A 26,381-nucleotide genomic window follows, 5' to 3' on the forward strand; every position below is an offset into this window, starting at 1 on the left:
GACTTGGTGTGAGCTTGGAGGCCATTTAGTTTTGTCCACCCCATCCCTGCTGTCCATCACTGTACTGACTTTCATTTTCCACTCTCTCCCCAAGCTAGGAGGGGCTCCCCTGAAAGAAGAGCGCTTCACCGCTGGGGGTAGAGGGCTTTCTTTAATGGGAATGACCCGTTTTAAAGGTAGCCTTACTTCACAACTAAAAACTAGACAGCGCCCCTGACTCACACACGGGCTTATGACTAACTTGCCCCGTGGTTGGTTAGGCTTTATCCCGAGGGCCTGTAACCAATGGCACACAGCAAGGCGATCCCCGGTTCCCATCGCGGTGGAGACTCCTAGCACTCTCCCAGCACAGGCTTTGCCAAACAGACGGCTGGATTTGAGCAGACCGTGTGGTCTGCTCGATTTTAAGGCTGAAGAGGCAAATTCAAAAGAATCAAAGTCCACCCGGAGTTGGCCGGCAAGGCTGCCGGAAACCCTAGAGGAAAGCCTATACCAGTTAATAACATGGGCCAGAGCCTTTCCCTGGGGGGGGCTGCTCCCCTGAAGATAAGAAACACGCACTTTGTTGAAGATGTGCGGGCAGTATGAAGTACCTCGGGACTTGTCTATGGGCCCCTGGCTCCAATCCCAAGTCTTCCCACAAACTACGGCCAGCCACTTTATGTGCCGGACCCGAGGGCTACGTCCTAGGAGGTTCAATGAAGTCGATGAGTAACTTGCTGAAAACTGAGCTAGACTGGGTCTCCCGACAACGTCCTTAGTTTTAAAAGGCTAGGAAGTAAAGCTCTAGCTTCGTGTTCGTTCTTTTAGGAAAGCCACCCACTGGGAGAAGTACCTGACACTAACCCTGCCTGATCTTTTGGGTGGGCGGCATTCATGTGTCGCATCCCAACACATCTCAAGCTCTAGAGCTGCTTTGCAGCGCCACTGGCCTTGAACGCACTGGAACGCGGGAGCGCAAGGCCGGCATTTCCTTCCTTCCCGCAAGGATCCCAGCGTGCCCACCCGCTCACTGACAGGGACATATAACATGTGCCCCTCACGAACCAGAGGGTTTAGTGAAGGACGCAGGATCGTCCCCGGTGAGCAGCCACTTACCACGGGGCGTAGAACTTGATGAAGGTGATCCCCTCCACAATAGTGTCGTCAAAGTTACTCTTGGTTAGTGCTAGCACAGTGCCCTGGGGGAGGAGAAGGACACAGTTCAGGCACACCAGTTACGGAAAATGGCTGGGGCTCACCTGGCCATTACCAATGCCGGCGCGCATGAGCCAAGGTCCCACCCAAATGTCCCCACAGCTATGCTGAGGGGCAGAGAATTCCTCCCAGAAACCACGTGCGCCTGAGTCTACAGTTGCTAAGGGGACAGGCCAGCACACATACAAGTGGTGCTGCAGGTGGCCCCAACTGGCCCTACCCAGGTTAGTTCAGGAGCCATCAAGGGCACCCAAGGCCAGGGTGTGAAGAAGCCACCTCGAGAAGTACTGCGTGTACCCGCCAGGGTAGGAGGTCCACCTTCCGTGTCCTAAGTAAAGACTGTTGACACACTGCCCGCTCCACCGCCTGGCCCGCTCTCCTGGCTGTGAGTCGGACACACTTACCGGCCCCGTGCAACATTCAGAACCAGAGCCACCAGCTGTCTGCCGGTGTGTAACTCTGGTGACTGGAGCTGCTGTGATCCTGGACGCTGCTATGCCGCCCGGATTCCCAAGGGTGGACACGTTTGAGCAAAGCTTCCCCACCGAGACGGACTAGGAGGGGAGGTGTGACAGTACTGCCAAAGACCAGCCCACTGCTATTGTCCACCAGGCTTGCTTCGGACGTGTCATCAGACGGCGGGGAGCCGGGGAGAGGCAGCAGTAACAGCTGCCGTGACAGATTCTGACACGGCCTGGGGGCCTCCAGGGCAGCCCAGCACTAGTGGTGTCCACAGAATCGGCGTGGCCTAACGTTCAACACGCCAGCAGTCAACACCAGGCACTCAAAAGCAGAGGCCGGGAAAGGAGTCTTTTAAATTCTCAAGGAAAATGTGGCAAGTGCAACTTCCTGAGAACGGCTGGCGGCTCCATGAAGAGTCGTGGTGATCTATTGAAAGTGGAGGGGTAGGGTAGTTCCACTGTGACATGGATCCCCAGGAGGGGACTCCGCTCCACCGCAGCCGACACCGGTATTTCTCCCACACAGCTCTGGTTCTCTCATGGGAACGAGAATCAGAGGGACCGGCGTGCAGCGAACCATCCCAGGGCTGCTCACTCAAGGATGGCCTCTGCTACTGTCCCAGCGCCAAGGGGAACCCCTGCCCGGCGGGCCACCACGGAACACTGCCTCTTTCCCGACAGGCAGAAATACTGAGCCTCCCTCGCTGGAAAACCCACTTAATGGTGGAAAACTTGATTATAAATAGAAGCAGCTCTGGGTTTGCTGACAAAATGCATAGTATGTAATTATGCTCAATTTGGGATGACCTTTACAACCACCATGACACATACACTTCTCAATCTATGTGGTCACAACTACAAAGTCATGTGTTTGCTTCTTCAGCCAACGCGTGGGCTTCTCACCAACACCAGGCCATCCCCAGCCTACAAGCAAGCACCCAGCTTGGGGCCTGAGGTGACAAAGCCCGGTGCCGTTCCCACCTCGGGAGGCTGAGGCAGCTGGCTCCACTGGATTTAGGACTGAACACACCACGGGGCCTGAAGCCCGAGGACAAAGGCACACCGCCACCCTCCTGTCCCAAGCCAGAACTCCGGCTGCTCTGAGGTCTTCCATGTGAACGGAAGGAGCAAGGTGGGTGCTCTGTTCTGGCAACAGGTTGCTCACCAGAACTTAGGGGATCAGGAACTCCGGGAATGGTTTTCTGATTCCTCTCAAACAATCTCATTCTCACCCCCAGTTTCAGAGTCAGCTTCTCCCCCATAGTAGCGGTGAGCTGGCTGCTCCCGACCCATACATTAACTCGTGGTTATGCTTTGGGCTGCTAACTACAAGGTCCACAGTTCGAACGCACCAGTTGCTCTGTGGGAGACAGATGGGGTTTTCTACTCTGGTAAACAGTTGGTCTCGGAAACTCGCAGGGGCAATTCTACCCCTGGGCTACCACTGGGCTCCCCAGTAACCACGGCCCTGACCCACCACCCTTTCTCAAGGAGCCCTGATGGACTTCTCACTTCTCGCATTTTGCTCCCTGCCTGGGGACCCAGGGAAGCATGTGTTTGCATCTGTCGCCCCCTAAAGACAGCCACGGTAATTTGCTCAGTGAATTCAAAACTTGAGCAGTGTTGTCCTGAATGACTGTAACCTCCAACAGCGTCGGGAAATTAACTCAACAATGCCCTGCTTCTCAGTCATGCCTGTCCCACCACCACCTTGTAAAAGTATGCCCTCAGGTACTGCCACTTCCCCAAACTGGTGAATCAAAAAAGGAGAATTCTCTGCAGATTCTGACCCTAAACACTGCTTCAGAATTTGCCACACCCATTTCTGGGTTTTCAGAAAGGCGCTTTTAGGTTTGCCTTTGAAAGCATGCAAAAAACAGTTGAAGGAAGTATTGCTTGCCAACACTTCAATGTAACCAATCACCAGAATTACTTTAAAGCCAGCGGCCATCGTGTGGAATGAGAACTGGTGCTGACCCCGGGTGTCGGAGCAGCGCAGCAGTACATCACCGGGACGTCCTTCCAGGTGCCTCCGGGCGGACCCAGACCACCAGTCTTTCGGTTACTGCCAGTGTACTGACGGTACACACCCAGAGACCCCTGAATGATCTTCTTTGTCTGTAAATTGCCATTTTGTCTAAAGTGTGGGGAGGCTGGGAAGGGGGTGGGGTGCTGCACCCTTCCCGAGATCCTGGCTGGGACAAGGCACTTACCTTGGCAGCAGCCGGCGTGGCAGTCAGCAAGGGGGCCTCAGAAGGCTCCATGGTCTCCGCGGATCCCCTCTCTGGGCTCTGCAGCTGGGACTCCACATACTCTCTCAGGGATTCTAAGTCCCTCTTTCCTTTGTACTGATCCATCTGCCAGAGACGCGGGCCACACAAGCATGCTGCTCATTAGAACATTCAAGAGCTCCAAGCCACTCAGAGCTTCCCCGAATCCCCTATTCACCCACTCAAGGTGCCCGGGACATGAGTCAGACACAGTTGCACAGATTCTACATGCTTCCATGCCCAAATGAAAAGAACCACCCCCCTCACAAAAAAAAAAAAATCCAAATGCTGCCAAGTCACTTTGACTCCTAGCAACCCCTACCGTGCACCTAACGGGCACCCACCCCCCACACACACACACAGGGCTCCAGGACCACCTCTGTCCCTGGTGTGTTCACGTGGCTGACCTTTCATTTAGCAGCCAAACGCTTTACCACTACACCACCATGGCACCTCCAAACTGACGCAGTAAAGCATGAATTATGCACCAAACACTTTGGTTTCGGTGAGGGGTTCTGTAACTTTTCCCTCTGCAGCGGCAGAACTAACAGCATCGGGGGTGATTGGCTCTCAGAGCCACCAGCCTCTGATGTCTGGAGCAACCCGAGGAGGTGGGAGGTCAGCATAACCAGGAGCCAGCGCCCCCAGAGACCGAGACGCCGTGCACCCCCCTCAGGGCACCACCACCCTGTGGCTGGAGAGCCCGGTGAGTCTAACTTATGATGCCCCAAGCCAGCGAGAACCTGTTCAGAAGCATAGCAATGGACAGTCTTAAATTCTCGACTGCCCACATCTTTTCAGGATGCTGGCAATCTGTTGCAAGCGCCCAACAATTCATGCCATTTCAGTTAAGAGACCAATAATTCCACCTCTCACCTTCTTGCCATCTCGGAACCAGAGGAGGGTCGGGTAGCCTCGGACTTGGTTTCCAGAGCAGAGCTCGTAGTGCTGTGTGCAGTCCACCTAAGCATGAGGCAACATCAAGTTCACAGGCGCATTCGTCACTTGCTAAAGTGGCTACTGCACCCTGGACCCTAATTCAGATTCTACAGCCCTTCTGCCAGCAAGCTGCGGGTTTTAGAGAAGCTCCATAAAGGCGACCTTGATTCCACCTGGGCCACGGGGAGCCAGCTGCTGAGACTCTAGCAGCACAGGAAAAACGCTGTTTTACTTGGCCGGGCCAGACCACGGAGAAAGCAGACCTGGCCTAACCCGGGGTGGGGGTGCTCAAGGCTTCAAATCCATGGGGCTGGAAACTCCAGGAGAAACCAGGAGTCAGTGTGACACTGGAGTCTCTGCTACGTAATGACGCGCAGCACAGTAGACTACAATTCGTCCACCACTCTGTAAGCTGAGTAAGTTTAATATATCAACTACCGGAGTTCTTCGGATCTTTGTTTTATCTAAAATCTGGTAATGGCTCTGCTTGCCCAACATTTTCATGAAACATTTTCTTCCAAGGGCCCACATTTCCCCACCCCACCCCACTCTCCTTCCTGAACTCCTGAACTCAGGAGAGCAGAGATTCACGTTTCCCATTCTACGGCGCAGGTTCTAGCTTGAGGCGCACAGGCCCCCAGGTGCTGAAGAACCCCACTGGTGAATCAACTCGAGGCTCTTCTCCCGATACTGGAGATCAGACCCCGGTGTCCCGTTTTTCTGACCCCTTCTTTCTATAATTGCACCATCGGCTCCTCGGGACCCGATTCAATCGAGGGGTTGGACCCCCACAGTTCTGTTAAATGTTTCCAGGGACATGACCTGAAAAAAGAAATGGTCCCTTATAAAAGTTCAGAGAGTAACTGAAAGGCTACAAGGGATGAGAAAGCCAAGAGGCAAGGCCACTCTAGCATTACCTCTATGAACTATTCACCAAAGACAAGACTCGTATTCACAACACAACCATAGACTGCGCTAAGGAAAGTGGCTCATACGGGCAGTGACGGCTCCATTCAACCAACGACTGTAATCACCATTACAGTTTCCCAAGCATCGCCCCATTCCAAGCACTGCATTAAGCATTTCACGTTCAAGGCAGCACAGGGCCGAGCTTGTCTGGCAAAGGAGAGATGGCCCAAGTCTCACTCCGAAGTTTACCCCTTGACTGCTCTCACTAGACAGAGCCCACACCAGTTGACCGGGAGCTGATGCCAACTGACAGAGACCTCACGCGTCCACGCGGACACGCGCTCTGAGCAGTTCTCCCTGGCGGGTCTTCCGGAGGTACACCTTCAAGCCTTTCTTCCAAGGTGCCTCTAGGTGGGCTGGGGCCTCACACACACTTTTTGGTTAGCAGCCAAGAGTGTAACTAACGCTTGCCCCACCCAGCGACTCCACGGCCCTGCATAGATCACCTGATTATGTACAGTCCTTGGCTAAGCAGTCAAATGCAGGCATCGTATAAAAGGAAATCCACACCGTGGGAACAAAAGGGAGGATGAGAGAAGCAGTATTTTTAGATGAGCTGTAGGAGCCAGCTCTAGGCAGATAACCAGGATACCGGTTACACACACAGAAGTTGTCCGATAGCTCTTCGGGCTTTTTCTATGGAAACAGGAAAAGCTGGAAAGAAGGCTGGCTCCCCAGGAGCTCCCAACAAACAGGGTCTTCTGTAGGCCCGTGTGGCTGTAAAGCCAGGGGTGCTTCAGGAAAGAGCTAGGAGGTGAGATCAAATGTGGCCGGTTTCCAAGAGCGGCGAGGGAATGTTCTCCCATCCATGCAGAAAGGGCTCCCTGGCTCTGCCAGCTCGGAATTGGCCATCTCTTCAAGTGAACCAAGCAGCCAAAGCCGTAAAGTCCCAACACGCTGTGGAAAAGCTAGCAACCCGAAGCTGTGCTCTCTGCAAAGGAGCGGTGCATTATCGAGTGGCGCACTCAATGGAATGAAAAAATCAAGCCTGTGACTGACGGATGGGCCACTCCACGGAGGCATCCGGTCCACTTGCAGTTTAATAAGAGATTTCACTTACCTTGCCCAGCTTGACGGTTTCAGAATGTTCAAGGCTCAACGCCAGCTGCTCCCAGATTGGAGCCAGGGCTTTGCAGTGACCACACCACGGAGCAAAGAACTTGATGAAGTGGTCGCCTTCGAGGAGCGCCGAGATGGGGAAGAGGGGGAAAGAAATGAAATTTACACCGGAGACTTAACTCCAGAATGAAGGGTTCTGTACGTTTTGTTGAGCTGATCTCAGCGCAGCATGAACCCTGTAAGCAACAAGTGACTCTCCATCAAACACGCCTGCATCCGTGTTACCAGTGGTTACGGGGAGCAGGAGGGCGGGGAGGCATTCCTCAGGAAGAGGTGAGTTGATGGCGATGGGAAATGGGCCACAAGGCATGATGAATAGAACAGATATCACCGAAGTGGACACGTGGAAATCACTGAACGGGAGGTGTAGGGCCTGTTACCTTTACACTAAAGGACAGAATGAAAAAAAGGGAGGAGGTTGGCCTCCGTGATGCATGATGCTCAGGAAGGACCGTGTGATTTTCTGGACACTGGAACTAAAGGGAGACAAGAGGCCTTTATCCTCCCTTCTTTGTACAACATGTGCCACGGAGTCGAGGAACAGTTTCCTCTTGTTGAGAATAAAGAAGGAATGTGAGGTAGCATTCCAGTAGAGTGCAACGGCAGTTGTTTATTTACCGCATATACTTGAGTATAAGCCGACCCAAATATCAGCCGAGGCACCCAATTGTACCACAAACACTGTAACAACAACAAAAAGTGCTGAAAAACGTGGCTTCTACTTGAGCACACACAGTATGTGCTGTGGCCCCGCAGTGCCCGGAGATGCTGATGCACAGAGACCCTACATAAGGTCTCCAAGACTGTCGACCGTTATGGGCGCTGACAGCCTGGATGCCACACAGAGGGGATGCCCCAGGTCTTGTGAAGGTCAACAAGGAGCCTTCCAGAGAAGCTGAGGGCAGGCAAAGACTGAGCAGCCTGCTCATCGCCTACAATAAATGTCTGTTCATTCATGTCACTCCCAAGGGAGATCTGTGTGACAGCGGCACGAAGCGACCAGGATTCCTGGTCATAGGCAGCTGACCATCCATGGCTGTGAACACCACAGACCACCAGACATGATCGCCACAAATGCCCATGAAGTCTTGTTCCTGCTCCCCAAATTCTAACTGCAATGGATCATGCATCCCCTAGACCCAACTCCCCTTATGGGAAGCAGAGAAATCCAAGAACATATTTAAATTGGGGGTGCACTTAGCAAGGCCCAGGTTGAAAATCTACAGGCAAAACAATCTGTTACCTCCGCAAATAAAATGCAAGGAGGAAAAAATGCTGAGGAAATGTGTAGTTGAAAACATTTTTTTTTAAAGTCCAATGTAAACTAAATGCACATTCGGGTGAACAATAGACAGACACAAGCACCGGGTTCCCCTAAGAGAGGAATCCAGAGGCCAGCTGTGTCCTGGCTGGGGCACGAGGCCAGCTCAAGGCTGACTGGAGAGGGGTAACTTCTTGAAAATGACAATAATTAATTTAAACCAACTCACTAAGGTCAAAGTTTACTTTTTAGTATCTGCTGCACCAGATCTCGTTAAAGTGTTAAAGATCAAAGCCGTCACTCTGAAGCAGAAGGTGCACCTGACCCCGGCCATGATGTTTTCAATCGCCTCAAATAGATGCACGTGAAAGCAGGACAATCGTGCCTTTGCCTAACTAGGGCGCTGATTTTTTAAAAGATACTGAATACACTGTAGACTGACCAAAGGAAAAATGAATTTCTCTCGATGAAAGTATAGCCAGGATGCTCCTTAGAAGCCTTCTTAGAAGAAGGCAAGCCTTCACTGGACAAACTTCACACGCGTTATCGAGAAGAACTAGTCCGCCCTGCAACGAAGACCATCGCAGCCGTAAAAGACGACCATCCTCAAGGGGAGGAGCTGACACAGCGGCTAAGAAAGCCACTGGAGGCCGGGGCAGGAGCAGGAAGCCTTTTGCTTCAATAATCCCGAGCTGCAGCAATCTGCGTGTCGCGTTCCACAGGGCTGGGTGGGCTTGGGGAGAAGGGTATTTGGAAGCGCATCCCGCATGGAGACCGCTGTGTTCCCCAGGCTGAGTCTGGATGGAGCACCCAGCCTCCTCTTCCTCCCTCGGAGTACAGCCACTGCTGACTTTACGGGGAAAATGAAATCCGCTAATGGGCAAAAACCCAAACAGGTGGAAAATAAAACAAAATCAATGACCATTTAAATGTGATCTCAGCCTCAGAGCACAAGGCCTTTGCCAGTTACCCCAGCAGAGGCTGCGGGGAGTGGTGACAGGCTTGCTCAGAAAAGTTACCAGCCTGCCTGCAGGGCAGACCGCCGGGCCATACAGCAGGGGAAGCTGATGGTGACAGGCTCAGGAGGGCGGGAGCCACCATGGCAGGGAGGAGGCACACGGCTTTCCGAGGACCGCTGTGGCCAGAGATCCTCCAGAGTGTCCAATGCGGTGTCACACTGCCCTTCATCAGTGACTGGCTAGAGTGGGTTTGGGGAGAAGAGCAAATGGAAAGCACATCCTACATGGAGCCTCCGAAATTATGCGGTGTACATTCGAACCCCAATACCTCAGGTTAGACTCCCATTTAGAAGCGGTTTTGTTACGTCAATGAGATCCCGTTAGTGAAGACACCAAACCCATTGCCAGAGTCAATTCCAACTCATGGTGACCCTGGACAGCTTCCCAGGTGCCAGCCTTTACGGGGACAGGCAGCTCCATCTTTCGCCCTTGGCAGGTAGAATTCCAACATTAGCAGTGCCATGTTTCTCGCAGAGCACCACCTACCTTGAGCAATGTGCAGCTCGAAGTTGCTCCCTGAGAGTTCATACAGGCCCTGCTTTGGCTCAGGAGCGCGAGGCGGTTCCGCTTCAGGCTCTGGTGTCTAACAGAAAGAGACAAAGGAGTCGTCACCGAGCCTGTCTGTGAACCAGTCACCCAGCGGCCACTGAGTCCACTCCGATCACAGCGACTGTACGGGAGTCAGAGCCGAACTGTGCTACGCAGGGTTTTCAGTGGCTGACGTTTCCAAAGGGGACCACCAGGCATGTCTTTCAAGTTGCCGGGCAACCCTTTCACGGGCCCACCCGATTTATAACAGCAGCAAATTTACAGTTATGAAGTAGCAACAAAAAATAATTTTATGGCTGGGAGGAGTCACATGAGGCACTGTGTTAAAGGGTCGCGGCCACTGATCTAGATAGACTGGAAGAAGTTTTGTGCCAACCTTCGGCACAAACAGCTACCATGCTTGACTGTTAACCGGGAGGTGGGAGGTTCGAAGCACCTCAAAAGAAAGGCCTAGCAACCTTTTTTCCAAAATCAGTTTCCTGAAAACCTGTGGAGCACAGTTTGTGCGTCTTATACACGGGCCATTGTGAAGCGGAATCAATTCAACGGCAAGTGAGTTTTTTGTCTGTGAAGACTCCGTGCAACCAACAGGATGTGCCTATATGAAGCCACCTGGCCTCACCTGACCACCTGGGACCCGCCTATGATGCTGTCATCTTCAGTAAGTCCTTCAGGTTCTATAGCAGGAAACCCAACCGGCCTCTTTCTACTCAAATACAAGGTGTCTTCAAGAACTCTGTGGCAATGAATGAACTGCTGAATTGGATGAGGTCTGAATCATGTCCTAATAAAATGGTTTAAAAAAATAATAAAGTAGAAGAAGTTTATGGGAAAAGATGAAATTGAAAGAGAATGGAATTTCCCACAAACTTGGTGACATCCCTTTGTACTCTATGCCGGAAGCTGCAGGGAGCTGGGTGCCAGTCTTTCCCAGCCAAACCTATTCTTCGCTACCCAAAACCCATAAAATGAACTGCAGGTCAAGCCCACCCCAAACCAGCGCTCTGTCCTCAGGTTTGAAATGTGACTTGGGGGTTCACACAGAAAACGAGAGCATTCCTGACACATATACTTCCACAGGTGAGCATTTAAAGACACAAATTTCACAAACAGGAAGAAACCGAGAACAAGAAAGGACCCAGGAAGAGGGTGGGTCCGCTGCCCAAGATTCCTACCAATGGCAGGGAGAACTATGGGAAAAGATAACGTGCTCGTACCCTGTTTCCCCGAAAATGTGACAGTGTCTTATATTATTTTTTGCTCCTAAAGATGCGCTAGGTCTTATTTTCAGGGGCTGTCTTATTTTTCCATGAAGAATACAGTACACATTTATTGTTAATCACACATAAAAAAGGAAATTTACTACCTGTATACGGTATGATAGTAGTTGTCATCATAAACCAGCATAACCAGACAAACTGAATCCTATAGTAACACGAATTTGTTACTCCTGCCCCGTGTGACTCACTAATTGTGAGTCAGCCAGACTCCATCAGGGCCGAGCGAGCAGCAGGTGGCAGCTTGTCCTGGCAGCGGTGCAGGCTCTCTGATTAAAAGAGACCTTGCACTTCCTGTCTGCTCCAGCTGTGCTGTGGCCAACAGTGAGCTGCGCTGCGGTGCCCACCGCTGCGGCCCAGAGTTATGGTAGCTTCGGGGGGTCTTATTTTCAGGGAGGTCTTATTTTGGGGGGATGCCTTTTATTTCAGCGAGAGGTAAAAATGTAAGTAGGTCTTATTTTCGGGGGATGTCTTACTTTCAGGGAAACATGGTAACAGGAGACTGGGCAAAGAGAAGTGATTTTCAGGGCAAAGAACATAACAGTGAATCACAGGGCGAACACGCACTATGCTTTTCAGAAGCACTGGTTCACATGACTAAGCTTGGGGCAGGAACACACAGCAAGGAGCAGGGGAGTTTTGAAAGGAGCCCTGCTGGTGCGTGGTTACATGTTGGGTGCTAACCGCAAGGTCAGCAGTTCTAAACCACGGTCTGTTTCTCAAGAGAAAGATGGGGCTTTCTATTCCCATAAAGCAGCGATTCTCAACCTGTAGGTCAGGACCCCTTTGGGGAGGTTCAACGACCCTTACGGGGATATGAAGTAACAAGGAAATAATTTTATGGTGGGGGGGGGGGGTCACCAGAACATGATGAACTGTATTAAGGGTCGCGGCATTGGGAAGGTGGAGAACCACCGCCACAGAGTTACCGTCTCGGAAACCCACAGAGAAGTTATATCCTGTCCTACAGGGTCACTCTGATGCGATGGCAATGAGTGAGTCCCCAAGACCCCGAGCCTCACCCGGTGTGCAGCCGCAATAGCTACACTAGATTGGTCCTGTTAAGCGACTGACAGGTTGGTCCCTGACTCATGGCAACCCATGCACAACAGGATCCAACTGGTATCTTTTGTGGCTAACCTTTAGCGACAAGTCACTGGCCTTTCTGCCCAGTCCACCTTAAGGTAGATGCCCTACTAAAACCAGTTCAGCCTCACATAAGCCTGCACTGACAGCTGGGTGGTGGCTGAACAGAAAGTGCATTAGCTAGGAACTGAACTTGGGTCTCCTGCCCGGAAAACCAAACTTTTACCACTCCGCTACCAATGCCCTTGACCCTAGTGCTATCTGCGAGCCCAATGTGTGTCCAGTACAGCCGTGATCGCCAATCAAAAAGACCGGAGGTAAGAGAAAGAGATGGGAATCACCATTTTAATAAGGCAGATTGGTAGATGGTTCTCAATTTTTAAAAGCCGCTTTATTGGGACATAATGCACATATTATATATCACGAGAGTGCATTCATATCACGAAGGGTTGTACAATCGTCACCACAATTAAGTGTAACGCATTTTCTTTCTTAGACTCCAGTTATCAGCTCCTGTTACTGTATCAATAGATTCACCCATCCTATACGTAGTATAAGTAAAAAACATATAAAAACAAAATCAAAGAATCAAAAAAGCTAACAATACTAACAAAATTTTAAAAAACCCTCGAGAGGGAGGGGAAAATTAAAAAAAAAGGGGACCTGATGCAAAAGGATTAAGTGGAGAGCAAATGCTTTGAGGATGATGAGGGCAAAGAATGTACAGATGGGCTTTACACAATTGATGTATGTATATGTATGGACTGTGATAAGAGTTGTATGAGCCCTTAATAAAATGTTTTAAAAAAAAACCACTGTAAACACAGGTAGAACTTTAGGTAACTATTTGTAGATGTTCACATAAAAAAATTCCCAATAGTGCTTCAGAAATGTTCAATTAAACTGAGAGAAAAGATTATTCTCATTTTACACAAACTCTTCGAGAAAAGAGACTAACGTGGAATGCACTCCATCTCATTTCTATGAGGTCACTGGACGGCAAAAGCCAAAATCAGACTTAAAAACTTTAGTATAGAAAAGAAGACAGATGATGATTCCCCTCAGGACCAGTGGAGAGTGAGTGGCGATACTGGGAGGGCAGAGGGAGGGTGGGTTGGAAAGGGGGAACCTACTTCAAGGACCTGCATTTGACCTCCTCCCTGGGGGACAGACAACAGAAAAGTGGGGGAAGGGAGGCGTGGGACAGAGCCAGATATAACAAAATAACAATTTATAAATTATCAGGGGTTCATGAGGGAGGTGGGGTGGGGAGGTAGGGGAAAAAATGAGGACCTGATGCCAGGGGCTTGTGTGGAGAGCAAATGTTTTGAGAATGATGAGGGCAACGAATGTACAATTGTGCTTTACACAATTGCTGTATGGATGGATCGAGATGGGTGGTGTATGAGTCCCTAATAAAATGATTTTAAAAAAAAGAAGTGGGGGAAAGTGGGACGAAGCTATTATATTTTAATTCATTATTTTCTACACTTTAAAAAAATCCCCTCATATTATACTTAACCTTAAATAATACATTGTTTAATGGTATTTTAAAAATATTATATGCCATCTATGTAAAACAAAAAAAAGAAAGGAAAAGTTTTGAAACTGACTGTGGTAGCAATTGTACAATACTGTTTTATGTGATTGATGGAATGTTATAATATATGTAAGAGCTCCCAATAAAATATTTTTTAAAAGCCTCATTTGAAATAAAAACAGAAAAACGTTAAAAACTAGAACAACGTTAAAATGGCTGAAAAGGGAGACCAAATGATAAGGTGTTAAATTTTAAACTAGCTACAGCAGTCCTAGTCCACTTTCGCACTCTGCATGACAGTAAGGGATTCACATCTCTGGTCTAGGTTCAAAGGGGATTCACCAGGGGCTTAATCTACGTGTATTTCAATCCTTTCACCTTAAAAAATATATATATATATATATATATATAAATGGGCTAAAAGGAGCTGAAATGTTACATTTTAACCTAACTGTATCCATAAAGTCCTCAATTTGTACCTAGTGGTTCCTGTTGTTGTTATTAGGTGTCACTGAGTTGGTTCCAAGCAGTTGCAACCTTAGGGACGGACTCAATGAACTGAAACTCCGCCCAGGCCTGCTCGGTTCTCACAATTGTTCCTCTGCTTGAGTCTATTGCGGCAGCCACCGTGTCAGTCCACGTCACTGAGCGCCTTTCCTGACACTTCCCTGCCTCGAAAGAGCATGCAGCTACACGTCTTCCAGGGCAGACGTGCGTGTTCTTATTAAAAACAAGCCCCACGGTACAGCTCCCAAACTTCAAAAGTGCTGACTGCAAAAAGCCAGGCACAAGTGTCATGGCAGGGACCCTTCCTTCCACAAAAAGGCCCCAGAGCACAAGAGCGAGGCGAGTTCACACAGGTGAAAGGAGGCGATCAAAGGGCTTTCAGTATTAAATTGTTCATGACGCAGCCTCCTGGGTGCTCTGTCATGCCGGCTCCTTGCCCACACTAAAGTAGTATAAAGTGCCAAAAGTTCATGGAACAATTCCATTATCTTTCCATTCCATTCTGCCAGGAGTTTTTTGATCTTCCAGCTTATTCACCTCCATCAAGTGGTTGCCAACTCATCGTGACCCTACAGGACATAGCAGACCTGCCTCTGTTTCCAAGACTGCACCTGTTTACAGGAGTAGAAAGACCCATCTTCTTCCCACAGAGCACCTCATGGTTTACACCTGTTGACCTTGTGGATCACAGCCCAACTCGTAGCCACTCTGCCACCAGGGCTCCTTATGAACTTTTGAGGCCCCCGCATATAAAATTATGGGTACATGCACACCCTGCAGGTGGCAAATTAAACTGTTGTGATTTTTTTATATAGTTCTATTAGGAGCTCATACAAGTCTTATCACAATCCACATACGTCAATTGTGTCAAGCACATTTGTTCATTCATTGCCCTCGTCATTCTCAAAACATTTGCTCTCCACCTAAGCCCCTGGCATCAGCTCATTTTTCCCCCTCCCTCCCTGCTGCCCCCTCCCTCATGAACCCTTGATAATTTATAAATTGTTGTTTTGTCACATATTTTGTCCGACGTCTCCTGTTGTGATTTCTTAAGCAAGCAATTTGGTAATGTTAAGTGTCAAAAAATGGTCGTGCTTTGCTCTATGAGTTCATGCCTGAGAATAAAGTCTAAAGAAATCATTCAAAAGAAAAATAAAAGTTCTCTGCAAAAAGAAACAGACTACGTATAGCTTACCAGTCAACGGAACAGTTTTGTGTGGGTTCGCGTGTTCGACTGCTAACTTGAAAGATTGGCCAATCAAACCCACCAGCAGCTTCCTGAGAGAAACCGGAAGTTTTCAGCTCTCATAAAGATCGATAGCCTTGGTAACATAATGAGTTGGAATTGACTGGATGGCAATGAGTAGGTGGCCAAGTGAACTGATGGGAGAATAGCTGCATAATGGCAAATCCATATGATATTGCAAAGTGTGGACAAATCTATATAATCATCATAGAAGATCATTTATGGGAAGAAACATGTTTGTGTCTTTCATATAAAAATGCAGAAGCAGGCATGGAAATATAAAAAGCGGGGTAGAGTGGGCTTACCTTATACTTTTACTTTCTGAGCTGGCAGGGTCTCTTTCAGCCTTTTTACTACTGCTGTAACACTTGAGGGGGGAATCTCAATGTTGTCGCCAGGGGCCATCGAGTTGGCTAGACACAGAATGAACGACTGGCCAGTCCTATGATAGCACAGGACTCACACCTGTTAGGTCTGAGCACACTGCAGCCCCTGTGTCAGTGCAGCTCCATGCTCTGCTTCTTACCCTCCTGTACGGACTGCTTTCTCCTGACAAACATGGCTGTGGCAGTGACATCCTGTCAACTTGATGAACAGAGTGAGAGCGGTGGAATTTAGCCTGTCAATATATGCCTGGCTCAAGCTACGATATTTCAAAATGCCTCATGTGCATGGGAAACCTGGACAATGACTGGGCAAGATAATGAATAAGAGAAGAATTGGTACCATTGAACTATGATATTGTCTTAGGACATGAAGCACACCATGGAAGAATTGCAAGAATGCTCCTTAGAAGCAAGGGTGGGACTCAAGTACTCTAATTCAAGGACACTTTGTCCTAGTAAACTGGCAATCCAACACGATTGCTGAAGACAAAGCGAGTCCATAAGCGAACGTGGTGAAGAAAGCTGACGGTGCCCGGCTAACTAAAGATATAGCATCTGGGGTCTTAAAGGCTTGAAGGTAAACAAGTGGCCATCTAGCTCAGAAGCAACAAAACCCACATGGAAGAAGCACACCAGCCTGTGTGATCACGAGTGTCGAATGGATCAGGTATTAGGCATTAAAGAACAAAAAATCGAATCATTGTGAATAAGGGGAGTGAGAATTTGGGACCCAAGACCCATCTGTAAGCAAGTGGACATCCCCTTACAGAAGGGCCACAGGGAGGAGACGAGCCAGTCAGGGTGCAGTGTAGCAATGACGAAACATACAACTTTCCTCTAGTTCCTAAATGCTTCCTCCCACCCCCACTATCATGATCCCAATTCTACCTTACAAATCTGGCTAGATCAGAGGAAACACAGGGAATAATCCAGGACAGATGATCTCTTCAGGACCAGTGCTGAGAGTGGCGATACTGGGAGGGTGGAGTGGAAAGGGGAAACTGATTACAACAAAAAGGATGGACAACAAAAAGGGGGTGAAGGGAGACATCGGACATGGCAAGATATGACAAAATAATAATTTATCAATTATCAAGGGTTCATGAGGGAAGGGGGAGCAGGGAGGGAGGGGGGAAAATGAGGAGCTGATGCCAAGGGCTTAAGTGGAGAGCAAATGTTTTGAGAATGATGAGGGCAATGAATGTAGAAATGTGCTTGACACAATCAACGTATATATGGATTGCGATCTTCCTGCATTCGGCGTCACTGCATGTGTTTCATGAGTCAGAAGAGGACTTTATAGATTGGTATCAGACATATGAACTAATATCGGACTTATGGACTTGATCTGGACTGGGCTGGGATGTTTTCTCAATACTCAATTGCTCCTGTATATAAAGTTCTTTCTTACGCACATGAGCGTCCTGGACTTGTTTCTCTAGTCAACCTGCACTAGCACAATCTCCAAAGTACACATGAGATGAAGTTTTATCGTCCCCACTTCTAAGCATTCTAGCGGCTGCACTTCTTTCCAGTCATACTTGTCTATTCTTCTGACAATCCAAGGAACTTTTAATATTCTTCATAAACACCATAATTCAAATGTATCGATTCTTCTGTCATGTTCCATATGCCCTGTCCAATTTTCACATACTTAAGTGTGAAAATACCACGGCATGGTTGGGTCAGGCATGCTTTAGATCTCAAAGTGACATCCTTGCTCTTAAACATTGCCCAGAGGTCTTACCCAGCAGACTTGCCCATTGTCTTTTGATTTCTTGAGTGTTGCTTCCATAAGCACTAACAGTGGAACTCTTGATGACATCAATGTTCTGTTTCTCATGATGTTGTCTACTGGCCCAGGTATGAGGATGTTGGTTTTCTTTACACCGAGTTACCATCCATACAGAAGTCTGCAGTCCTTGGACTTCATTAGCAAGTGCTTTATTTAAGTCTTCCGCACTTTCACATCAACAAGGCTGTGTCATTTTCTTATCCTAACTAACCTTCGTGGAATCTTGATGCTGTGTTCTTCTCCATCGAGTCCAGCTTCTCAGATTACTTGCTCAAGCATACAGACTTACTAAGCGTGGTAAGAGCATACAACCCTGACGCACATCTTTCCTGTTTTCAAAACCAGCATTCCTTTGCTCTGTTTGCAATACATATAATCACTTATCTAATCTTTCTCATAAAAACTTACGTATTTAAGTTAATTATGGCTAAAGCAAACGCAAAACTTTCCTAAAAGTTTGAAAAAGTTTTTTAAAAGATTTTGCTTTATACCTAAGAGAAAACTAACAGCCCATTCTCATACAAGGCACAAAAGAGGAAGTCAGAGACCCAGAGAAGAAACTACCATCCAGGCCTAGCAATCCACACACGAACCGCCGATTGAGCTACCTGGAGCCCAGAAGAGCTAGATGGTGCCCAGCTGTCACTAACAACCCTTCGTGACCAAGGATAGCCTAGATGGATTTTGGTAGAAGGGGTGAATGATGTGAAATAGAATTCAGTAATTTTAAAAAAAAAATCCAGACATACTGGGCCAGCTGAAAATAGAGAGCTCCTTACCCCAGACCACAGGTCATCACCTGTGACACTACTTCAAGCTATCATCTGAGATACTGCATAAAGTCTGCACCCAAGCCCCTCGTGGCTGTCATCATCTACCCGAAGCACAGATGGCTCATGGAATAGAGAATATTGCCAGCGAGCATTGCATACCTTCCAACACTCATCTGCATGAGAACAATCACTCCACAGTAAAGATGAAAGAGTAAGGGGGCTGGGACACAGAGTAGCGAAAACAGAAAAAAAAAAACCCATCAAAAATGATTTTTTAAAAATACGTTTTGCTGGAAAGAAAACGCTAAGTTCGCATTGAAAAGACTTTTCAGTTAGTAATATGAGGTTTGCATGTTTGAGCTTTCCACAAGGCACATTACCTCAGCTAAAAGAACAGCTTAACAAAGAAATTCATCAAAAATAAACTTAACTTTTCTAGAGTGGGACAGAGGGCTAACAGGTTTTAACTTTTATAGAGAGGTACACATGCCAAATAGGTTTGGTTACTAACTGAGGTTGGAGGTTCAAGTCCACCCAGAGGTGCCTCGAAAGAAAGGCCTGGCAATCTACTTGTCTTGAAAATCCTATGAAGCATGGTTCTCTTCTGGCACACCTACAGGTCACCATGAGATAGAACAGCCACTGGTTGTCATTTTTGTGGTTATTGTGTCTTGGAATCATGTGAGATCGCTATTTCCCCGAGACACTAAAACATGGCCATGTCAGGTAACTGGGGGTCAGAGTGGCAATGGGCGGTAACACATGCCATTCCTTTCTGCAGGGGAGATGGGCACTTGTACCCCACTTCAGGCAGCCTCTTCACTTACTGGAAGCTCTTCCATGAGAAAAAGAAATCTTTCAGCTGCCCAACACCCACAGCTGCTTGGCTGCATAAAAGTCAACATGGAAGACTAGATTTTTGGTTAAGCCTACATAATATAGCTCAAAGTTCATATGAACAGTTCCTTGGAGGCCATGAAATCCTTTTTATGAACTGTGATAAGAGCTGTATGAGCCCCTAATAAAACGTTAAAAAAAAAAACAGTCACAAAATACAGGAAATAAAGAAAAGACAGAAATGGGGAAAAAAAATCCTTTTTAGAACTGGTTTCCTTCCATGTAGCCCTCTCTCGATCCCCCTCTCTTGAAAGTGTTATTTTTACAAAGACAACAATTTATGTACATGAAAGTGACACCTGCTCCTCCAGCTGTCGTGTAACGACTACGAAACTGGGGAAAATGCAAATTCACTGAAAGCCGCGTGGTTTTCCTCCTCACCTGAAACTAGCCATCGGTCAAAACTATTCTCCACGCCATCGGTCAAAACTATTCTCCACCGTTGCACTTTTCTACACCTGAAGTATAGTAGCACTTATGCAACAAGTGGATTCCTGACTAGCAGAGATTTTCACAGAGACGGAGAGAGCGCACAGCTGCCCTGGGAAACAACGCCCTTGGGCAGCACCCTCTGCACCAACCATCAGCAGCATTCGCAGCAATAAACACAATGAAACAGTGACACGTAAATTCTGATCTGTGAAGCCACCGTCCTGTGGTATGTGACGGCAGCACTAAGAAACTAAGACACCTGCTCACACCCTTAGAGAGGGGCAGTAAGACGGGAAGAGTATTTATTACCCTCTGGGGCAGGGTAGCACAGCCTCTGCGAGTTTTCGAGACGAATTCTTTAGAGGACTAGAAAGCCCCATCTTTCTCCCACAGAGCAGCTGGTGGTTTCAAACTGCCAACCTTGTGGATAGCGGCCCAATGCATGACCGCTATGCCACCAGGGCTCCTTAGGAACAGTATTAAGAGAACTGAATTATATCGCCCACAGAGCCAATTCAGGCCTTGCAGCTGGAGGAAAGAGAGAAGCTTCACGTGATGATGTGGCGCAGAGATGTGGGAGGTAGGTGTGGGTAGTGGAGGTAGGCACTGGTCCTCAGGGACAGGGAGGAGGAGACCCAGAGCCTTTGTGGACTGAATGTTCTGACCAAGAGTCAATTTTTGATGCTACAGAATCACCGCCAACTGCATTAGATGTGAGCCTGGCAACATGGGTATGTTAAGAGAAAAAAGTGTGTATCTCTTGGGCAAAAGCTGAATGAACTACAAATGCCCCAAAGCTGACTTTGTTGCTAGACAAAGGAGGTGGCATGGATGAAACAAAGCCAGGTTGCCACTGGGTGGTCAGGGCTGAAGCCAGGTGGTGGGGCTCACTCCCTGTTGTCTTCTATGTGTGTGCACACTTGAGGATTTCCATGCACAACTGTTCCTTAAGGGCTCATCTTAACTTCCAGTATAAGTGAGCTCTAAATAAGTCAAATGGTGCTTTACAATGGCAGCCTAATCCCTCCCCTGAACTGGCCGTAAATGCTTCTTCTTGGTTACTCACCGCAGGCTCCTCATTCAGCGTCTGCAGCATCCAGGTCTCCAGGGTCTGGAAGTCCCGGGGACCCTGGTACTTCACAGCTTCCTGGCCAGGCTTGAAAAACTTTAAGCTGCAAGAGCAACAAGGGATTAGATAGAACAATGCCTCAGAGCACTTCCAACTGCTCTGGGCTGACAGCATTTATCTCATCGGGGAGCAAACTCATTTAAAGAAATGACCAGTCAATGAGTTATAAATAAATGGGCTATGCAGCCAGCCCGACATCTTCCAATTCTCTAAAAATTAAACTGGGAAAGGAAATGAAAGCAATGTTCTGGGAGAGAATATGTTCACTTGATCCTAAACAATGGAAAGTTTCTCATCTTATTAAAAAAAACAAAACTGAAGCAAAAGCATCAAACCCAATGCTGTGGATGAAATGCCAAACTGCAAATGCTCATCTGTCCTCTGTAGAACTTCCAAGCTTTTCTGCCACTGCGATCCTGTCTAGACTTCCGTAGCGTGCTTGTTTTTTGTTTTGTTTTTGCTTGGTGGGTTTGTTTTTAAGTTAAAAACGTAAAAAATACATCACTTTTTCTAGTAAATTTTATGCAAATTAAACAGGTAGTAGATGCTACCTAAGCATGGGGACGAACGTGCAGTTGATCTAAGCCATGATATTTCTAATCACTTCACCTGCATACAGGAACTAACAACAAATAAGGAAGAACAGAAAGGAGTGGATGTGTCAGAATCACGATGTTGGTGAAGCAGACCAAACAGGCCGTGGACTGACAGAAGAATGAACCAATCTGTCTGGGAAAAAGTACAGCTAGAATGCCCTCTGGAAGTGAGGATGGCAAGACTTTGACTCACGCTCTTTGGACTTGTCGTCAGAAGGGAACAGTACCTGGAGAAGGACACAATGCTTCACAGAGGGTCGATGAACAAGAGGAAGGCCCTCACAGAGATGGACTGACAGAATGGCTACAACAACGGGCTCAAACGTAACAGCTGTGAGCATGGCTCGCCACCCGGCAGTGCTTCCTAGTGTCGGACATGGGTCACTTCTGAGTAGGAGCTGACTCAATGGCATGCAACAGCAGCAAGGCATGAATATCCAGCTACTGTGAGACCGATGTTCCAGCCATCACTTCCCTGCAGAGACAGCATCATTCCTGCTGTCTAAGTGCACCGGCCTTCCGAGAAACTGGCGGCTGGCTACTGGGGCAGTTCCTCTTAGGGAGTGCGAGACCTTGGGAGGGGAAGGAACACTGCCAGTTCCTGAACCAGCCCATCGATAACAGGAAAACAGGTGCTACACAAACCTAACAGAAGGTGTCACAGGTAAGGAAAAATAAAGGGGGAGGGGCACTGATCCAAACTACCATCTCTTGGCAAAGTTCATCCAACACATCCTGACCATCCCCTTTCCACAGTGTGACTGTGGATTTTGTTAGATGCCAAAGGCACATTAAGAGACAGATAAGAAGCCAAAATTTGTGGAAACCAGAACTCTGGGCTTGGAGAACTGATGATTGCTAACTACCCAGTGGTCAGACTGGGCGTGTAAGCAGGAGTGCATGGGCCTTGCACAGCACACGGCACAAGAGAGTGAGGGGCTTAGGTGACATCCTGATGTGCCACCACGAAGGATACAGGTATGCTCGATTTCCTCAGTAGCTTTTTTTAAAAAAATTGGAACCAAAAGCAAAACTCTGATAGATTTTGTCAGTACTTCATGAAGTTTTAACATTTTAGTTACCCCAAAGTTTGACCTCACCTGTTCCAGGGACCACCCAGAGGTCTAGGAATACCTGTGAGCCCTGGAAGACAAACCAAACTCACCACTGTTGAGTTGATTCCGACTCACAGTGACCCTACAGAAGAGAGTATACAACGCCTTAGGGTTTCCTGGGCTTTAATCTGTGGGATGTAGACTGCCTGGCTGTCCTACGGAGCAGCTGGTCAGTGCAAGCTTGCTGACCCTTCAATTAGCCGCTGAGCACTTAGCTGGGCTCCTTCCTGTAAGCGCATCTCCCCTGGACGCCCCCCACCTCCCAGTTGGGCTTACTAAACTTCACCTCTCTCTTGTCCAATTCCCTTCCTCCAACCAAAGGGCTTCAAGATGGAAAAGCGGTTATTACAGCATCAGAAAGAGCCACAGGTAGGCTGTGCTGTGCTGATGTTAGCGCAAAGCCTAATCTCTACTTTTCCTAAGTTGGCAGGCATTCGGCAAAACAAAACAAATAAAAATTTTAAAATCCCCTTCTGACTAGTGGATTGAAAAACCTTACAATCCTGCTCAAGTCCGGGATCCTTCCTAAACTCACTGCTCCCAAGGTGGAGATGGGCTCAGCCTGCACCGGGCAGAGCCATGCAACCTGTCACAGTCACCTGACTGTACTCCTCCCTAAAGGCAGACAATGAGGAGCAGCAGTGTGGCTGCTGGGGTCCAGCCTGAGCACCCCCCAAAGCGCCCTGCCATTACCAACCTCTCTGGGGCACTCGGTTCCCAGGTGCTTTGTCTCCCTCCTCAGGACTGCATGGGTGAAAGTCCTCCTTCCTGTGTCATTCTGGGCAACAGTACACTGAATGGCTGTGGGGCTTCCCAGACACAAGGATTCTTTAGTCTCAGAGTGCTATGCAAGTCGGTAGTTCAAATCTACCCAGAGGCGCACTGCAGGTAGGGCTGACAATCTGCCTCTGAGAGGCCCTAGTCATGCGACACCAGTGGACTCCAGTTGTACTCTGACGGAACAGGGAATTTCACCTCTAAGGACTAGAACTGACATCATGGCACCCGAGTTTACTCAAACCAGAAGGTCCAAGGGCCCTGATGGAAATGCTCATTTGAAACAGGAAGGGGGGGGGCGCCCTCTGGCATGTACTGGGTGTGCTCCGATTGGTGTTTTCTCCTACATTATCCCATTCAATCCTCCAACAGTGTTTTGTGGGAGTTTGACTCAGCCTAAACAAGGTGGTCAGAGCTGCATAGTGAGTGGACAGCAGTACACAGAAGAAATAAGCTTCAAACTCAGGGCTCCTTCCACCTTGCTGTGCCAGTTCTCCAATTATATACGGTTGCTGTCAAGTAGATTCCAACTCACATGTCATAGCGGAACTGTGCTCCACCGGGTTTTCAATGGTTGATGTTTCAGAAGCAGATTGAGCCGACATGCTTCCAAGGCATCTCTGGGTGGATCTGAGCCTCTAATCTTAGCAAATTGTACACAAACCGGGGTCTCCATATTCAACTGAATATACTCTGTATTATTCTAAGTAATTAGTCACCTAGAATAAGCTTCATTCATTGATTGGAACAAATATCTAGGGAGGTCCAATAGCCAATCTCCGTTTTCTTCTGCAAGCAGCATCTCCCCTTTCTTTGAGAACTGTGCTCCCCCCTCCAGCATTCGCCACACACCGGAAGGTGGCTGCTATCTTCCTAAAAGATCTTGCCGTCCTGGCAACAGGGCCCACTGTTGAAATGAACATTCATCCAAGCTGCACCCATCAGGAGTGGGTAAAGTGCTTCCGTCCTGTATGGTATAAATTTCTAATTAATCTTCCCTTGAATATGTTAGCTTCAATTTCTACATCTTTACAACAGAAAAGAAAGGAAGGCAGGTAAGGAAGAAAACTTCTTTAGCTATCAAGAAGTAGGTAGTATTTCTTGTCCGAACTGCTGTGCTCTGGTTTGTCACCTGCGTCTCCAACAGAGGAGTCCGTCCGGAGGTGCAGTTAACACGCTCAGGTGCTAACCAACAGGTTGGAGGTTCACGCCTACCTAGGAGAAGGGCCTGGAGATCTACTTCTGACAAAGCAGACATGGGAAACCCTGTGGAGCACTGTTCTTCTCTGACATGCAAGGAGTCACCAAGAGCCAACAGCAATTCGACAGCAAGTGGTTTACCTGGTTTCCAACACCAGTCATCCAGGGAATTTCTCTGGGAAGGATGATTAAGGAAACAGCGTGGGCCACTGTTGAAACAAAGCTGCTCTCCCAAGGCCTCTCTTCGCTGGGGAAGGCTCCTGTGAACATAAGCCATGGCAGACCTCACGGAGACCCCCTCTGCCTGCACGCACCTTTTCTTAAAAGTGAGAAAACCCAGCCTGGATGAATTAAAAGCGTTTTCCAAACAAAACACAAAAAGGCGTCCAAAAAGAGACACCTTGTTAAAGATTATTGTCCCTAACAACATGAATTGCCTTACAAAGCACAGATATAGTTTTGAAGCCCCAAGCCACAGTATGTCCAATGGCCTCATGCGCAAGCCAGCTGCACAGTGAATAAGGAAGATCAGAGAAGAGTCGGTGCCTTCGCCTTAGAGTGCTGGGTAAGAAGACTGAATATACCATAGGCTGCCAGAAGACGGAACACATCCATCTTGGAAGGAGTCATAATGCTTCGTAGAAGCAAAGGTGACAAGACGTCATCTCATGTACTTTGGGGATGGAAAAGACTATCAACCTTCGAAGAGAGCATCAGGGAGAAAGAGGAAGCCCCCAGAGCAAGATGGACTGATCAGTGGATGCATAGTGGGCTGTAACGTGGTAATGACTGTGAGGACAGGCAAGCAGGGTCTCTGTTTCCGCCCTGTTTCACACGGAGAGGCTGCGAGTCAGAACCAACTCAACAGCACCCAAAAATTGTTCCAAACCCCAAAACAAAGGTTTAACTTGGACTCTTTCCGTAACTCGGTTTACAGCGATATGGAAAACTTGACCCACATGGGCAACCCTTCCCACTCACGTGGGGTATCCGCGGACCCCCTGGGAGGTGCACACATCCGAGTCCGCCGTGCAGTCCACTTTGGCGACATAGACCTTGGCATCTTCCATGCTGTTGTACTTGTCTCCCAGGTCATTCCACGTTGGCTGCAGCCGCTGGCAGTGCCCACACCTGTGAGGAAAGTCGCAAGTGAACTGAATGCCCAGTGACCTCACCATTTACTGAGGGCAACAAGGTTCTCCCACCCTCTTCAGACAGAGGGAGAGTCAGGATGACTGTAGGACCTGCTCCTGCATCCTAAACCCTCCAGAGTCTCCCTGTCCTCTCAGCATTCAGCCCCAACTCAGGGTGCTGATGTGCAGGTCCTCCATGGTCTGGCCCTGTCCATCTCCACATGAGGTCCTCCTCCTCTTTTTGTAGTCCACCTGCGTCCTTTTCTGATCTCCGCTTGGCGCTGAGACTCTGAAGATCTGCTTTCCCCCAGACCTCTACCTGGCTAGTTCTTATTTGGCCCCAGGTTTGGTTTAGGCATGACTTCCTCCCAAGCTGTTGGTCCTGAGACCCCAGTCTCTCAGAGCGACCGCTCTTCCCAAATGCTCATTCCTCTGCCTTGCCCCTGCACCACCTGAGCAGCTTTTGCTGAATTCTCTGGTTGCTCTTTTATGTCAAGCCTTCTCTACTAAATAACCAAACATCCCCAACTAGAGTCAACTTCAAAAGTAAACCCACCCCCCTCTCCCCCCAATGGAAAACTAAAGAAGTTTCTAGCCACCCACACTTTTCGGGCTAATACAATCAAATGTCTATGCTATTCCTTATATAAATTCAGTGGTACAAAACTACTTAAAAATCATCTATCACTTGAATGTATTCAAGGGTCA

The 26,381-nt window shown here is 48.4% G+C and overlaps 1 protein-coding gene across 1 annotated transcript in view; it reads right to left on the reverse strand.

The window, feature by feature from the left end:
• TXNDC5 (thioredoxin domain containing 5) overlaps nucleotides 1–26,381 on the reverse strand; it is a 31,787-nt gene that overhangs the window by 2,990 nt on the left and 2,416 nt on the right. Inside the window, exons 2-8 of the mRNA XM_075555280.1 lie at nucleotides 25,522–25,671; nucleotides 20,790–20,895; nucleotides 9,722–9,818; nucleotides 6,897–7,012; nucleotides 4,805–4,891; nucleotides 3,872–4,015; nucleotides 1,099–1,181 (exon numbers count right to left, since the gene is read on the reverse strand). Of these exons, the coding sequence (XP_075411395.1) occupies nucleotides 1,099–1,181; nucleotides 3,872–4,015; nucleotides 4,805–4,891; nucleotides 6,897–7,012; nucleotides 9,722–9,818; nucleotides 20,790–20,895; nucleotides 25,522–25,671 (783 nt within the window). The remainder of the gene's footprint in view (nucleotides 1–1,098; nucleotides 1,182–3,871; nucleotides 4,016–4,804; nucleotides 4,892–6,896; nucleotides 7,013–9,721; nucleotides 9,819–20,789; nucleotides 20,896–25,521; nucleotides 25,672–26,381) is intronic.

This window comes from Tenrec ecaudatus, chromosome 7 (genome assembly GCF_050624435.1).
Source record: "Tenrec ecaudatus isolate mTenEca1 chromosome 7, mTenEca1.hap1, whole genome shotgun sequence".
NCBI classification, from domain to species: domain Eukaryota; kingdom Metazoa; phylum Chordata; class Mammalia; order Afrosoricida; family Tenrecidae; genus Tenrec; species Tenrec ecaudatus.